The sequence below is a fragment of the Rhamphochromis sp. 'chilingali' genome (genome assembly GCF_963969265.1).
Source record: "Rhamphochromis sp. 'chilingali' genome assembly, chromosome: 1".
NCBI classification, from domain to species: Eukaryota; Metazoa; Chordata; class Actinopteri; order Cichliformes; family Cichlidae; genus Rhamphochromis; species Rhamphochromis sp. 'chilingali'.
Window position 1 is genome coordinate 45,365,213 of NC_137929.1, and position 17,481 is coordinate 45,382,693.

The following is a 17,481-nucleotide window of genomic DNA, read 5'->3' on the forward strand; positions in this document are numbered from 1 at the left end:
TTATATACATGTATTCATTTCTATAAAAATCGACTTAAAGCTGCTTTCTGATGTTACATTCCTCTCACCTGAATTTCCCTTACACGGTAGTTTGTTTGGGGTTGACACACTGGCCTTATTAAATCCCCTCAGTCAGTTTGCAGATAGGAGCTTTAGTTTGTATCAATTTTGCTACATCTGGCATTTTTGGTGCAATTTATTGCTTTAAAATTGAATATGGAATTAATCCAGGTTTTTGAAGAAAAAAATCCATATAAAAATCATGCCAATTGCAAAAGTCGCCATCAAGTGTGGGATTTACTGAGGAAATGCTCTGCCCCCACTGCTGTGCTACATAGGTCTGAACACCCTCAGCGAGATAACTGAAAAGAGTGGCTACACATACCGATTATGGAATGGAGCAGTCTTGAGCCACATCCTCTCTGACATCAAGATGTATGCCAGGAGGGAACGAGTTACTGATTGACTGATCCACACCACTAGTATGGATGCCTACCCTTACATGTGAGAAATGTGTTCACCTGAAGCATGATTGCATGCTCCCTCCCTTCAGTGGTGGTGGGGATGAATAGAATAAAATCATTCTATTTTATACTATTTTCATATTCATCTTTGGAGGACACAAGGCCCTGCGTTGGCTAAGCATTTGATCTTGTTAGTGCCCAAGTTCAAAGCTAACCTTGAAAAAAATTTCAAGAAATTGTAAAGAGTAATACAACATCAAGGTGATGCCATAACTACCTGAAATTATCATATTTTAATTGAAACAGGCGGATGTCAACATGTTGTAATGAAAACATCCCAAAACATCCAAGTATTAGTTTAGCTCTTGCCCTTCAAGGGCAGTTGTGCTCTCTGGGTGCTCTTGTTGTTATAGTCATTATGTAATATTCCCTCACACCCCTCCTTCAGGCTACATGCATTTCTTTGTAGTAGATCATTAATTTATCCCTTTTATCACAAAGCCATCGGACACTTGCTGAACAGGACTTGCAGACAACACCATTCATCCATGCCAAAAATTAAATATTGACTCAAACATCCTAGTCAAAGGCACACACCTGCAGTGCAAACAGAATTTAGAAAGGCATCACTGCTGCTCTGTGTGGTTTTCCTCTCATAGCAGCTGGACAGAGGGAAATAAAGCGAAAAGCCTCTGTTTGAATCCAGTGTATACAGAAATATGAATCTATTTAGATTTTTAAAAGAGACAACCCCATTTCCTTTCATTGATCAGGATATTACATCTGATTTTTAAAAAAAACGTGTACTTCATTGTCTCATGGAGTGTTTTTACTAATCTTTCTGGAAGCAGCCCTGTAGAGACTCCAGCAGGTTTGATTTTCAACCATATCTCCAAATACACACAACCTCAGAGAGACTTTCTTATAGATTAGTAATTTACACCTCACACCTCACATTGTTAGGTGCATCTTTTCATTTACTCGTTAACCCAAATATCTAATGAGCTAGTCACATGGCATAAGTGGTCAACGCAGCCTGTTTAGATTCAAACCCAGCATCAAAATGAGGAAGAAAGGGAACTTTGAACTTGACATGGTTAGTGGTGTGAGTATGTCAAAAGATTACAGAGGATGGTCTGAAAAGAGAACATTTCCAAAATTGAGGAATTGTTGATGCCGGAGGTCAGAGGAGAGGGGCCTGATTGCTTTGAGCTGACAGGAAAGCAGCAGTAACTCGAATAACCACTCATTTGGTGCAGAAGAGCATCTCTGGTCTGGTCTGGTCAACAGCAGCAGAAGACCACACCAAGTGCCACTCCTGTCAGTTAAAAACAGGAAACTCGGGCTACAATTGATACAACCTCATCAAAGCTGGACAATAGAAGACTGGAAAAACTTTGCCTGGTCTGATGAGTCGCAATTTCTGCTGATACATTTGAATGGTAGGGACAGAATTTGGCATAAACAAAATCAAAGTATGGATCCATCCTAGCTTTTATCGATAGCTCAGGCTGGTAATGATGGTGTAATGATGTTGATAGATATTTCATGGCACCCTTCAGGTCTCTTAGTACCAATTGAGCATCATTTAAACGCCACAGCCTACATGAGAATTGATTGCTGACCATGTCCATCACATTTGTTCCACAGTCACCAGATCTCAGTCCACTAGAGCACCTTCGGGATGTGATGGATCAAGACAGTCTAATTGTGGATGTGCAGCCGATAAATCTGCAATAACTGTCAGCTGCTGTCATGTCAAGTGCCACAAAGAAGCTCCAACCTGGCAAGGGTGTGCCTAATAAAGTGGCTGATAAATGACATTTGTGGATGCACCTGCAGTCGTCAGGCAACTTGCACAAAAAATGAACGATAAACAGCACAATTGTCACTTTTGCTGTTTCAGTATTGGTTCTTCATGCAGAAACAACCGAATGTTGATGATCTGTCATATTGAAAAATCACATCAGGGAAGCTGGATAGAAAGACAAATAGCTCTCTTTCCCAAAATAACTGGGAACTGTAGTTTTTACCAAAAAGGACTTCAAGTGCCTTTTACTTAATGAGTGCTTTAAAGAATATTTGCCACTATAAGGCTTTGGATAGCCGACAATAGGCTAAGTGTTTTCAATTTCTGTGCATTTTGGGATTAAAATTAAATTAGAGCTAAAAAAAAAAAAAAGGATTTGCCATTACGTCAGCATTTGTTAAGAATTTAGTTTCTGTATTCAATCATCGTTTCTGGTGTCTCTGGTGTCTCTGGTGTCTCCAGTTTATTTTTAAAAATGTTTGCTGGTAACTTGCTTTGTTTTTCTTCCTCACCTTTGTTCTCCTTCCTTCATCATTATCGTTTTCACCCAGCCAGAGTAGTTTCACTTACACTTCTTTGCACTTTCCAGTCAGTCCTGTGTGTGTGCAATTTTGTTCCTCCGGCTCCTCCCTGTGAGTTTATCCTGTGCTCAGTTGTCTGCATGCCACAGGGACGAGTTTGTCCATTTAAAGCTCTCAATGAATTGATGACGGTTTAACTTATGAGGAGATGAGAAGGAATTATTGGTTAGATCAAAAGGTTAAATCCTTGCCAGATGGCTCCAAGTTTAATGCCATTTACGCACATCCTTAAAGGAAAGTAGTAAAGCCTTTTAAGGGAACTGAAGACTTCTTTATAGGAATATGACACCTTTTGTAAAAATAAACGCAGTAAGAATCATTAAAATAAAATTTAGACGTTTAGGGTTTTTAAAAAAATATGATTAAATAAAGTATTGGACCTCCTTACAACTGTATAGTTTACAAGGTTAGGTGTCTGTGAAATATGAATCTGGGTATCCAAATGAAAATCAGTGAGCCTGAAGGTTTTTAACTCCCTGCATAACTCTGGAGAGTAAACTCTGTGAGTTTGATGTTTGCTGAAGGGGAAAACACTCTTAATAGTAAAGAAACATCTCAGTAGAGGTGGGCCCGGAGATTACTGATAAAGCAGGCTGATCTAGTTAAGCACAAAGATTAAAAATGTGCTGGAGGGGGTTTGGCAAGCAGAGAATCAACCCAGCGTGTAGGACTTGCAAACAGACAAAAACTTAAAATGACAGCTTTTATTTTCTTAGCAAAGGGCAAAGAAAACAAAAGCAAACACAATAACAGAGCAGAGCAGACCAACAGACAATGAGGGTGGACATGACAAAGATATATAAACACAGTAGGAGAGTAGGGCAGAATGGACACACCTTGGAGCACAGCTGAACAGATGCTAACTGACAAGACAGGGATAGTAAAAAGGAACATCAACACCAGACAGGCACGGGACCTGACTGGGGAGACAGACGTCGAATCACAAAAAGAGATTAGACTAGAGAGTAAACAGACCGCAAAAAGTTTATATAATTCATGATCAGGGAAAATAACAACATACTAATATTACCAAGACTTAACATAAGATACTAACTCTAAATTACTGGACCCAGGACCATGAAAGAAAACAATAAGCTGCTACACAATAACAATGGACACAATCATTGTACATTTGCTAAAATACCCACCCATTGATTTCAGATAATACACAAACGTATTGCATTCGTACATTCACAACTAATATCATCGGTGTGTCTCAGTTTGCATAGTTCTGTTAGTTCACTTTGACTTGTGTGTGACAGAAAGATGATCTTTGGCCCAGTGTTACTAGAGACAGGTCACTATATCCAACATCATATTCCTGCATTGGGAGCCTCATTGTCAGCATGCTGGACGGGCACAGAGGCCTCCTCATTACCAGTGTCAGTTAGAATGTGTCTTTATTCTCACTGTAATGTTTAACGTGTGCAACTTAATATAGTGCAAAGATCTCAACAGTGCAAAGATCACTCACAGCGGTCATAAAAAACCCCCAAAGAAACTATAAGCTACATAATATATAAAAACAGAAAAAAATTACAACAGCTATTCCCAACCCATTTGTGCACAGAGCAGATTCAAATAGATGCTGCTGTGTTTAATGCTCGTACATTGATGCCCCATTAAAGAAGATTCAAGTCATGTAAATAATAAGCTCTTTATGGATGGACAAAACAATCTTAGAGAGACTTGTTCTTCCTGAGGACCCCCAGGAAGTATAGTCTCTGCTATGTCTGCTGTGATGTTTACACTCCAGGTTAGATCCTCTTTGATGTAAAGTCCCTGAAACCAGAGGTCTGTGACCCTCTCCACAGTCCCCCGGTGATATTTAAAGGCTTATTGTCTTGTTTTTTTCTTCCTGAAGTCAGTGATCAGTTCTTTTTTCTTGGACGTATTCAGGAGCAGGTTGTTATCTCTGCATTGCTGACACATTTAAAGCCGTTTAAACATTTTGTAGCCTTCATTTTTTCATTCATCCATTCATTTTAAGAGATTTACTAACAGACAATAACAAATAAATGTCATTGACCTGACTTAGGAGGTGTGGAAATCCTGATTATCTGGTTGCACAGGTGGAATTGGTGACATTTTTCAGTCAGGTGTGTTTGTGACAAGTAGATGAATACTTTAGAGATGAGTCGGCGCAGGCAAGTGGAGACACAAAAAAAGCAGGATTTATTCCTGTCAGTTAATTATTTGTGCATCCTTATCTTCTTTGGGACTAAGACGTAAAGAGGGGAATCAAGGATATGCAGTCTATGAAATGAGAGAGGGCATGGAAATGACACACGGCAAAAAGGGCAAAGCAGTGGCAAGGCAACACTCAAGGCACAGGGACGGTTTGACAGTTAGTTCTGTCTTTAAAGGCATGACCTTTGATGCAAATGAACAAACCTGATTTGCAACTTTTATATGCAAAGATTTTCATTGTATAAACTTCTAATAAAACAAGACAAAAGCATCTGCACTAAGAAATTCTAGCAATGACAGTTTGGCACTTACAATATCTTGAAATAAACTCCATGCACATTTAAGCCTGTTTGTTTTTCAGTGGGCATTTTAGATGCAGGTGATTCGGTCCCAGGCTGCTCCAGTCTGCATGCCAAATGTTCTTGGATACTAAGATAAGATACTAACCCCATGTTTCCCATGTTCTAGACCTGAAAACTTTGATCTTTGGTTTCATTCTATAATACTGACCTTATTTTTCTATGAAGGCTTGAACTTTGAGAGTTTTTAAAGAAGAAAGAAAAGTGTGAAAATGTTCACCTGTCTGAGAAAAGTGTATAAAGTGTGTACTGTGGGGTTTTTCAGACTTACAACATCTATAATAATTGTAAAAAATAAAGCTGGCTACTTCGCGGATTTCACCTATCATGGGTTATTCGTGGGCCGGCAATAAGTCGGACTCAACCAGAAACGAGATCATGTCTGTCACCGATTCTGTTTGTAATTTTTGAGGACAGAATTTCAAGGCATAGCCAAGTGCTGGAAGGCTTTCACCACTTTCAGATTTGGCAGTGGAAGGCACTGCCAAATCTGAGGCCATGGTCCTCAGCTGGAAAAGGGTGGAGACCAAAATTGACCCGTGCCAGAATTTCTTTTGGCAGAGAAATTGTCCGATGTTCAAAATAACATTAGTAAATGCCATGAAGTGTTGAGTTTTTGTGATGACCTAAATTGTCTTTGTCCAACTACATTCCTGTTAAGAAAATGGATAATGATGACAGTACCCAAACTTGTTTTGTTAACTTGAAATATTTTATTAATTTAAAAATAATTATAAAATAATCATAATCCAGTCAAATTAAAACCAGAGAATGATTTAAAAGACATTTAACCAAAACAAGCACAGGAGAAAAGCAATGCAAAATCTTTGAATAACAGAATTAAAAATGGAAAGAATACACCTTTACACATACACCTTACCCCACCTTACCCCCCTCACAAACACTGTTAAATTCTTATTTTTAAAGAATACGTTTGCTTTCTTACCCTATTCTAGAATAATCTAGAGTATACTACAGTGAGGAGAAACCTAGCTAAGCATATAGCCTGCAAAAAGAGGAAAGTGACAGAATCCAGCTAGCTTCACCTCCAAACCTTACCAAGAAACCATCAAACTTCAGTTTTATTTAAGGCATTGCCCTTATGTTTGAAGCAGGGCAGCAGGGGATATCAGCGGCATAAACAACAGATGCATGATAACTGTGACATGTTTTTGAGTGGAGAGGTGATAGAGGACTTCATTTCTTTTTCACATCGACCTTGTAATTATTTGGATTTTTGCATGACTTCTTCCCAGGACTTGGAGGCACTATCTGCCAGTTTCGAAAAAGAAAAACATAACAGTGACGCCATCTGTAGATTTGTGATTACAGAGAGAGCTTAGACAGTAGCTTCAGAGTTGACCCCAAACATTGCTTTCTAGTACAGTCCTCCAGTGTCCTTGTAGTAAATGTGACAGTTCAGTGCAGCCTTGCTAGTGCTAGCTTAACGCGTTATGTTTACATTTGGTGCTTTACTTTGTGTGATGGAATTCAACCCTAACCTAAATTAACATCTGATTTAACGTATGAAATTCAAAGCGTTGTCAAAATTTCTTCTTTTATTCCATGTGCAAGAATCCTATTCATAGTGTGTGTGTGCGTGCGCGTGTGTGGGGAGGGGGGACAAAAACCTTCACTGCATGAGGTCCGTGTGCAAGTTTCTTTGCTTTAACCCAGCTACTGCCAAGTTGGATTTGAATGCCAGGGAATATTTTTGACCAGGTTTATTAAATCAACCGAAAAAAAACCTTCTATTAGTGTTAAAAATGAAGACAATTTTGAGAACCTAAGAGGTCAAGTACATTGCTTAGCCATAGTGAAAAAAAAAAAATGACATTTTTGGTGCAACAAGTTTGTTGTTTGGACCTTTAGTGGGAACAGTTTCCTTGTAGTTTATTTTTTAAAACAAAAGTGTTTTATAATGTGTTAATGTGTTTTGTGTTTATGTACAGACCACATGACTTTTTTGATGTCCTGATATATAAAACCTTAGATTGAAAGAGGGTGGGCTACTGTAAATCTGGCCTCAATATTTCTAACATGCATGTGCATCGTTTTGTTTTATTACTCTCAACCTTTTCCATGTAGACTTCTTTTAAGATTAGAAGTTGTGGCGGTCGATGCGGTCGTGCTCCCTCTGAGATTTTGCCATTTGCTTCTGCAGCCGAATGTGCTCGGTGAAATCCCTCACAGCTCCCGATCCCCCAGCACAATGGCAGATGTACTTTGCAGCCTTTTTAGCCACAGCTGGAGCATCGCTGGGTACTGCACTCAGCCCTGCCAGGTTCAGGCATTTCACATCTGCTTGATCAAAACCTGAGAGGGGAACAGAAGATCATTAGTCCCTATAATAATTTACTTAAACAAGCTGCAGAGATTGGCTGCACAAACACAAACAGTCAGACATCTTTAATTGTTAATTTGTTGCCAGACACTATTCAGATTTGATTAAAACAGCACTTTAACATAAATGTTAAATACACCACCTTTTAAAGCAGTAGCCTCAACATGTTTCCAATTCCTGCCAATTAAACTGTTAACAAATAAAAATACAGTTGTTTTACCCATGAACGCCACATCCTTCCATTCCAGCTTCTTCTTCTCAACGATTGATTGCAAATCATTCAGCGGCTCCTGTCCCACCTTCTCAACCTTGCACATTATCCTATCTTCAAGTTTTTGAAGCAAAGCTGGGTCAATGGGGTCTTTCTCTGTGGTCAACAGTATGACCTGGTGAAGCGAGACAGAGTGCAGTTTTGTGAGCGACGTTCCACAAGATGGGCCAGTTTACGTAATTCTGTTCAGACAGCTGAAAAAAAAAATCCAACCTCAACTTGTTCTTCCTGCAGCATCCGAAGCCCAGTTGTGTCTCTGGTGTTGACAGACACCATTGCCTCTCCCGACACAGACATAAAGATCTTTCCATCAGTTAAACAGCCGGAAATGTTGCAGAACATTAGGCGGACCACCTCTGGTGTGTCCTTACCGAAGTAACCGTACCTGATTGGAGAAACATAGGCTGGATCAGGAAAGGGAATGGATAGTTGATTAAAAGCTGACTGGTAGACATTATTTTCGGCGCTTCTCACCTGAGAACCCTCTGTTCTGCCACAGGCCAGTCAATGTCCACGTCTATATCTACGCTGTACTCCGGCAGCATCTCATAGTAGGTTAACTTACCGCCCTACAGAGGTGAAAACACAAGCATGACTTAGATGTATTGTTACACAAAGGGTTTGGAAAAGCCGTGGAGCTGTCACAGTCCAATTTGGTCCTTTGGTTTATTATAGATTTTTTTCCCCCTTGTTGGGTACCAGCCAGATCTCTGTCCTTATGTTTTGGGTTTTGTTTTGTTTTTTGCCAGATTCTTCTCCTAAATACATCAAACTACACAACAATTAAAAAGAGAAATACGCAAGACTGAGTATCAAATGAAATTGAACCCAATATCAGTTTGTTACAGCCCTAGCAGGGCCTCCTCCTGAAGGTGCCTGTGTGGGCGTGTCCCACTACCTCTTCTGCCTGAGGTGCCACCTTTCCCTTTTACACAGCTGACTCCCGTCAGTAATCAGGGAGATTTAAGCCCAGGGAAAGGTGAGCTCTGGGCCAGAGTGCGGTTACAGCTAGTGAGCTGAGTGTTAGTAGCTAGTGAGCTGAGTGTTAGTAGCTAGTGAGCTGAGTGTTAGTAGCTAGTGAGCTGAGTGTTAGTAGCTAGTGAGCTGAGTGTTAGTAGCTAGTGAGCTGAGTGTTTGTAGCTAGTGAGCTGAGTGTTTGTAGCTAGTGAGCTGAGTGTTTGTAGCTAGTGAGCTGTGTTAGTGTTTTTGGTGGTTTTCAGCTAGTGAGCTGCTCTTTCTTTTTGGCTTACGTTTTACTTTATTGACCACGCCTGAGTTTTGTTTGTTTTCTTAAACAGTGATAGTGGTTTGTCCGTCTCTTTTAGTTGAGTTTGAAAGGGAACTTTAATAAAACTCTTTGATTTAACCCTTTTGCCTCCTTGACTCCTTTTTCTAACCCGGTCACTTTTTGTTACTCCCCCCTCATCGCCTAGACCCCTCAGGGGAACGTAACACAGTTTCAGTAAGAATCCCACAAAAATAGAACACAACTAACTAAACTTTCAACACAGGAAATCCAGCTCAGAAAGTCTGTTTTTTCTTTACTTCCTCCCAAAGTTAAGTTAAGCTTCTTATTCAATGACACTTTTTCCCTATAAAAATAACATTGTTCCTGTTTTAAGCAGACTTTTTTCCTGCAGTCCAAGGACTCCTTTTCATAATAAAGAGTCTGGAGATTTCAAAAGCTTGCAGACAGCATGCCGAGATATTTTTACAGCAATAGGGATTGAACAATCTCTTCGACAACTTAGCTGATGAAATCTGATCCATTTGTCATCAATCTCATCTGCTGCTGTCTTATAGGTGTGTGTTTAATGTTGGTGCCAACCAGGAATAAAAAAAAGGCACGGTTTAACTGTTGGGCATTGGGGCTGTTTTTTCAGTTATTATAAAGTCATTATAGTAATTTTAAACCATATATGCACCACCACCATCATCACCACCATCATCACCACCACCTTTACCTGCAAGTGTCCTTCCTTTTCAATGATCTCTTTTTTGGCGAAGTAAAATGAGCCATTCTCACACAGCTCCCCTGGCCAGTCCTGACGTCGCGGCCGTTTGGCTGGCTCCAGATTGAATGGCACTGTTTTCTCACCAGCTAGAAGGAAATAGGATCCCTTAATAACAATGCAAACTCCTCTTTCCATTAAGTAGTTATTTACACAGAGAAGCTGTCTGCTTCTTGACATAGTAACCAGTGTGTGAGTGAACTGAGTTTTTAAAAAGACATTTAAGGGAAATTCATGCCATCATAGTAGGTGGGTGACCAAATCTGTGAGAAATGTGTTAAATTCTGTAGCTTTGTTTGTTTGTATGTCTTTTATCATATACATGTTAAGAGTTGTATTGATCTGTTCATAAAACTAATGAAAAAAGGAAACACGAGTGTGCACGATGAAGGATGAAAAGGAAATTCCAGTAAAAGGAACAACAGTCACGATCTATACCTCCAACAACCAGTTTATGAGTTAACCTTTAAACTGGTTGTAAACCTGGAGGTAGGTGTGTAATCAAGTGCACTGACAGGTTGTGTGCATGTGGGTAATTACAAACACAACTTAGAAATACATGCATGTGCCAAAGTGAAATGACTTTATGCCAAGTAAAACAGGATGCATGGTTCAAAATGTCTTATTGGTGATAAGTAAGCAAGTGAAAAGGAATTAACAACTAAATTAGGACTTAAAGTTTGATTTTATGATTCACCGCATCAGGATATATTAGCACTCCGTATGGTGACAGTAGGAACTTAAGAGTCTTTTAGTTCTTGTCTGAGGAGATTCACTGTTGCTGCAAAAACCCTTCACTTCTGAGAGATTCTGGGTCTTTCATGCCTCTTTTAAAATACAAAAGTGTGGGACTAGTCAGGTAGATTTTTAAATGTTAGCTGTTATTAGTTTTGTTTTATTAATGCACAGCAGCAGTTTAATGTTCAAAGTTACAATGCCACCAGCCACTACCTGGAGCTGCGCACCTGACGGATGGCTGCACTCCTCTTTGGCACTCTGTGTGAATGCAAGATATAAATGAAGAAAAGTGGAAAATGAACTAGTGACAGCCGTGATAACCGGCAATGTTTTGGATTATTATTAGTATAACTATGGAGAGTGAACAAGATTGAAAAGATCAGTGTCTTGTTATGTTATTTGTTTAAGCTATCAACATACTGGGAAATGATGCAAGTACCTGACTTTTGTTTTGTTACATGAATCTGCTGCATCTGATTTAGGTTGGTAAGAAATGTCAGGCACAGTGTGCAGTGACTTAATTATTGGTACCTCTTTTAACTCAGCCAAAAAGTGGTAGGGCACACATAATCACAGAGCAGGGTCAGCAGATACTGAGGCACTATGTGAGGAGTGAATTAGAGAGAAGATTGTGAGGCAGGTCTTCTCATCATACATCACTGTCTGACCTCGCAAATGTGCCCCAGGAAGAATCATAAAAAAAAAATATTCCCATATAACTTCTAAATTTTGTGGAAAGCCTTCCCAGAAGAGTTGAAGCCATTATAGCTGCAAAACGTCAGCAGAGATCATATTAAACCCTATGGATTAAGAATGGGACGTTCATATGCATGTAAGGTTAGACAAGCAAATGCTTTTGGCAGTATATTGCATTTTGTAAACACTCTCTGCAGGGAGACGAGTAATCCATGAATGCCTAACAACTGCCTCTGTGCTTCCCCCGGGTGGAAAACAAGCACAAGTGTGAGTAAGTATCAAAACTGAAAGCTGCTTGCATGCAGATCAATAATTATCAGATGAAGGGAGCTGATAAGCTTGGAAATTTAGTACTGTAATAGCTCAAATAACCAGTTCTCAACTTGGGACCAGTTCTCCAATCCCATTTTTAGAAACACCAAGCAGTTAAAAAAAACAAGTATAAAAAAGAAAGACTGTCACTGTAAGGATTCATTGTTTGTCCAGTGAAGCATCTGTTGGATTTTGTTTATCGCAGTTAATAATTACTAAGGTGCAGGTGCAAAGATCGTCTATTTAATGGCTGCTCCTCCCTGTCATTTGAATCCTTTAACATACCAGCAAGAAATCTGACCTTTTTGTGAAAATTGAGAAAGTGAGTGTAAAAAAACAACACACAGGTCTATTTGGAAGAGAAGACAAACAAGATGAAAAGGATAACCACACCCTCTAAAAATAGTTTAAATACTTTCCTTTAGGCAGCTGAAATATAAGAAGCACTCCAAGAGCACAAACCTCATTAATTACATTAATTTATGTTCTTTGTTGTTTTTAAATGCATTTTAAGAGGTTTGTAGTGCAATAAGAATCAGATAAGGGGGGCATTGATATGTTTAGTTATACAAACATGTAGGAGCACGTAATGGATAATAGATGAATAACTTGAGCTTATTATATAAAAATATACTACAGTATATTTCTAACTAACTAGGCAGCTCATTCTCTTTCTCTTCATAATACTTTCTGTAAGACAGTAACACATTTTGTAAAAGGTAAACGTGAGATCAGAGGTCAAATGTGCAGACTTGCTCACTTACATCCTTTTTTAACCTCCTTCCAGCGAAACTGGTGTCTCCTGACCACTGCGAAGACAGAATCATAACCGTGCACCGTGATTTTCTCCAAGGCCTCCTTCACATGGAACGGGTGGAGACACGGTGATGTAGCCTGGAAGTGGCAAACTATATCCACCTCTGTGAAAACAAAAGCAGAGTAATCTGCACTGTGTGGCAGCAGGGCAACGCTTTGAGACCATCTTAGAAACACGTTCCTACCTTTATGGTGCTCAAGAAACTCTTGGATGGTTTCTACTGATGAGGAAAAGTCTCTGGAGACTTTAGGACTCCTCCGGTGCACCTGAGCACCCCATGCCTTTGCAACTTCCTCAATTTTATCATGGTCCGTTGATACCCACACACTGTGAAAGTGAAGGTGCATAATCATTATTATTAATTGTAACCGTCTCTTTTCATAACACTACTAGACGTTCTGTAATTTGTCCTCATAGCCAAAGATATAGTGATTAGAGATCGTCCAATGTAAGCGATTGAGAAAAACAATACTCTGATATATCGCCCGATATTTTTGTTTTTGGATATACAAAACAGTTAATTTCTCTACCAACTGTCATGAGTTATTTTTTTAATTGTTTACTCCCGTTTTTGTTCGGATCAGTGTGTTGAAGTTGTGGTGTTGCAAGAGGGAAGTTGGAACTTTGAACAGTCAACACTCGTAATATAGTTGAAGGGTGTTTCTTCCGTCTCTTTTTTGCTTATTTAATTTTTATGTCGACATTTTTATATCAATATCGACTTTTGGTCTATGGATGTGATCCATTATAATTACGGAGATTAGACTGAGACTCAGTCTCTTCACATTTTATTTTACTTAACACATGAAAGCTCACTGAACAAATTGGGGGAGGATCAGGAAATTTGCAAAATCAAATCTGTGTATCCACCTGTTGGGGCGGCTTAAGAGGGATTCTGGGCTTAATATTAATAAATGTGTCCAGTATAATTGTCGACAATGACACAGCCAGCTGTGATAATGATGGCAGAGAAGTCTCACCTTATCAGAAAACAAGACATGACCTGCAAAAAGCTAACAAAACAAAATGAGAATTTGTGTCTGTAATTAACCACACGCACACAACCTGCCAGCCTCTTGGTGACACACGTACCTCCAAGCTTATCGGTAAACGAACAAACCAGTTGTAGGAAGACTAAATAACTGGTAATTGCTGTTCTTTTCGCTGGAATATAAATTATGCCCTAGCTCAGTGCGCATGCTCCATTTTTTTTATGAACGAATCTGATGTACGATAAAAACAAACAAACAAACAAGACGACAACAACAAATCTGCACTTATAGTAAGCAGATTTTTTGATGAATGATCTCATGTTGGTTAAACGATGGCTGCAGCGGCACTACACTGTTAACGGATAATTAAACTGAGCTCACAGTGCAATAACTCATTGGCAGTTTGGACGTTTTAGGGTTTTGTTGCATAATTGTATGAATTGCTGTAACTCACAGTTTAAGTGTATGAGTAGTTATGTTTCAGCTGAGGGTGACTTTAATGGGAAGAGACAAATTCCAGATCGTAATAGTGTTTGTAACGTCAAAATAAGTTTGACAAAAATGTTAGAAAATGTTTCTCATAATGTGCAGGTTATGTCTGCGGAGTCACGCCGATGAAAAAAAAGAAGTGGAATATAGTAGATAAATGCGAGCAGTTTTCTTCATTTGTGACTTTGTAAACATCCTAAAAGGACGCGTGGGACTCCTCCACGTCACACTGAAAGCTGAACACGCAGCTGCTCAGCAGTAGCGATCAGGGAGCAAACTGATGCATTATTCCCTGACTTTACTGATGTGCAAAATACTGGAGGCCGTTATGACATGTGGACAGAAGTAGGTTAATATAATATAATCAACTCTGATTTGATGTTTTCACAACGAAAAGACATTAAAGTTGGCTGCTGGTGCTCGTTCATCTGACCCTACAATAAAAGCTCTTGTCCTTCCTCACCTGTCAAACATTCCCGAGTCCACGGCGGCCCTCAGCACCCACCCGATGAGCGGGACCCCGGCCAGCATCTTGATGTTTTTCAGCGGGATCCCTTTGCTCCCCCCTCGAGCTAAAATTAAAGCTGCTATGTGACTCTTGGCATTTCGCGGCAGTTTGCTCGATGACTGACATTCGTCTAACGAGGTCTCATTGTTTCTCCGTGTAGCGGATGCCATAACGACGTCAAAGATCTACTCCTACTACGAAGCAAGGTCTGGGTTTATCCGGGTGACTTCCGTGGCCTACTATGAAGGTGGCTCACTTATTACCGACATAAATCGCTATGATAACCTGTGCAGTAGATCTACCTGCTCCGGAGCAGGTTAAGTAAAATATCAGAGAGCAACAGGTGTGAAAGCACCGCCCACCGACCAATCAGGTCTCCGGAACACAGCGTCATCATTAATGAAAGATTCCTCAGCCCTCTGCAGGGAGAGGAGGCGGGTTTATAGTTTGTTCTATGCGCCTTATTATATGAGCTGAACCAGGACATACGCACTGTACCGACCTGTGTGTGTATTAATGTGGTGATTTGGAAAATGTATTAAATGTTATTTTCCTCGCTTACATTTTGCTGTACCTGCAGCTGTTTGAACAGCGAACACACACCAGGAACACCTGTTCAATCAGTAACATTAACTTTGATCTGCAGACAGACTGAAGCGATACCTCTTTTTCCTAACCGGAATAAGAGGTTAAAAGAAGGGTAGGGGAACTGCAGTCAGGAAATGAAAAGAGCTGTCCGCTGTTTGAAACTATAATTTGAATGAAATGGATTCAGCAGGCAAAGGATAAAAGCCTGTAAAAAAACAAAAACAAAAACAAAAAAAACCCCATTGGTTACAATGGCTGTGATTTTAAAGAACCAAACGTTGGCTCTTACCTAAAATCCTTCACTCAGCCCTCACACTGAGTGTTTAGATGCCAGCCCCATTTATTGCTCTGTTATTGTTGATTTTTCCAGCAGCTCTCCGACCTTATAGAGCGATTTTCGTTTCTCTTATTAAGAATACGATGTCCTCCCTCACACTCACTGATAATATCACTGAGATCTGGATGTTTATTGATTATATCTTGCTCCTTCAGATTATCTTCACGGGTCAACAAGGTCATTGTGTAACATGCTGCTTGTTCACCAAAGGTATTTTGAATTACTTTTTCCTTCTTGGTGAATCTGAAAAAACAACAAAAGAGAACAATCTCTCTATTCACCTCCTTTTCAGTTAGTCCAGTTTCCGTACCAAATTGTGAAACACAAATCAGTTTAAAATGACGAAATTTACAAGCTGCTATGAAACCAGATGCTTAACTGTACTGCATGCTTTTAGGAAGGAACATCTGGTTTACTTACTCCTAAATGACCCATTCCTAAGCAGCATTTTCTGAACTGTATTTCTGATTTCACCACAAGTTGACAGCGTTTTACAATAATGTGTTTGTATTGAAATAGGGCTGACCCAGTGACATTGAGGCGGTCGAGTAGTAAATACCGTATATCACAGTAGTTGTTGTAAGAAATATTTCAAATACAATAATTGTCAATTTAATATAATGTATTTGATGTAATTTAATTTACAGTAAAATTACAATTATTACGATATCTCATATAGTATCCTGTTTGAGTAAAGCAACTGTAAGTTTAATTTAGAGTAAAATTAATGTATAAAACTATTATAGTGTCTTACCATTACTGTAATGTCTTAAGTTTTTTGCAGTGTTTGTATCAGTCTTGTTTTATTATTATTTAAACATTGTTGTAGTTGTGTTTAATAAATGTGCGTTTTCAGTTCCAGCCTTAACTTCAGGTGTTTTTGTACATTATTCTCATATTAACAAGTTTCTCTGATCTTTTTTGACACAATTCACACACATTATTTCTGATTAATTATTACTTTGAGCTGATTTTAATAGCAGCAGTTGATTTAAAAAAAATCCATCCACATTCATTCTCGTTGATTTCGCATCTCTCAGCACAGATGATCACACACTTAAAGTTCAGAGGTGAAAGAAATATTTCTGCTTCGTTTGAAGTTTGACTGCAGGTTAGAGTTAGTCCAGCAGGTGGTGCTGCTGGATGAAACCAAACAAACTGATTCACAATGATGGCTGATGCATTTTTTCCAACCATCCGTGTGCAGATTATTTTCACTTGACTGTTGACTTCTTAATTTGTTCCATCTAATCACTGAATAAAAACGTATTTAGCCCAGTGGAGAAAACATGAAATAAATGTCATTTGATCAGCTCAAACACTTCAGTGAAACTTCTTCATGGGAAACTGGTTCATTCCAGGTTTTTTTTTATTAGAAAAGACAAGAAACCCCCCCCCCATCAATACATTTAATCTGTTTTATTAATGATACATTATTCAGGAGATCAAACTAAATGTGAGACCACAGCTTCAAGACACATTAAACCAATAAGTCTGTCAGATTATGTACAAAGTAGAATTCAAAATTCAAATTCCCCCAATCATTACAAGTAGGCTAATAATCAGTGATGATTAACATGTCTCTATTCAGCAAACGAACAAAAACTATGTTATTGAAGATTATATTTCACATAAAAAAATTAAAAAAGAGACTTATAAAGACAGTTATGCTCTGCTGTGGTTATGTTCTTCTGTCTTTATGATAATTTGTCCTTAATAAGTTACTGCTAAATGATCACAAAAACTCAGCTGTCCCAAAGACACTGATTGTTTCTTTCAGCTTCATGTCCTTCTTCTTTGGGTAACATATTGTAGCGGGTCAGGGCTGTTTGGGGTCATGGCAGCTATGTTCTGTTGTTCCAGGCGGCAGCGTTATGTTGCCATGGTTACAGGTAGCGCGCTCTCTCTCTCTCTGCGACTGTGTGTTTCTGGGTGGAGAGAACGCCTTTTTGATGCTGTGTGCTGTTTCTGCT

General features: G+C 39.2%; 1 protein-coding gene across 1 annotated transcript; it reads right to left on the minus strand.

The window, feature by feature from the left end:
* Window positions 1–6,117: 6,117 nt before the first annotated feature.
* LOC308393318 (N-acylneuraminate cytidylyltransferase-like) lies at window positions 6,118–14,916 on the minus strand. The gene is made up of 8 exons (XM_080876991.1): window positions 14,539–14,916; window positions 12,779–12,921; window positions 12,542–12,697; window positions 9,984–10,120; window positions 8,494–8,588; window positions 8,233–8,404; window positions 7,969–8,134; window positions 6,118–7,720 (listed from the first exon to the last, which is right to left on the minus strand). The coding sequence occupies exons 1-8, from the start codon at window positions 14,751–14,753 to the stop codon at window positions 7,506–7,508; spliced, it is 1,299 nt and encodes a 432-aa protein (XP_080733117.1). The 5' UTR covers window positions 14,754–14,916; the 3' UTR covers window positions 6,118–7,505.
* Between the last annotated feature and the right edge of the window lie 2,565 nt (window positions 14,917–17,481).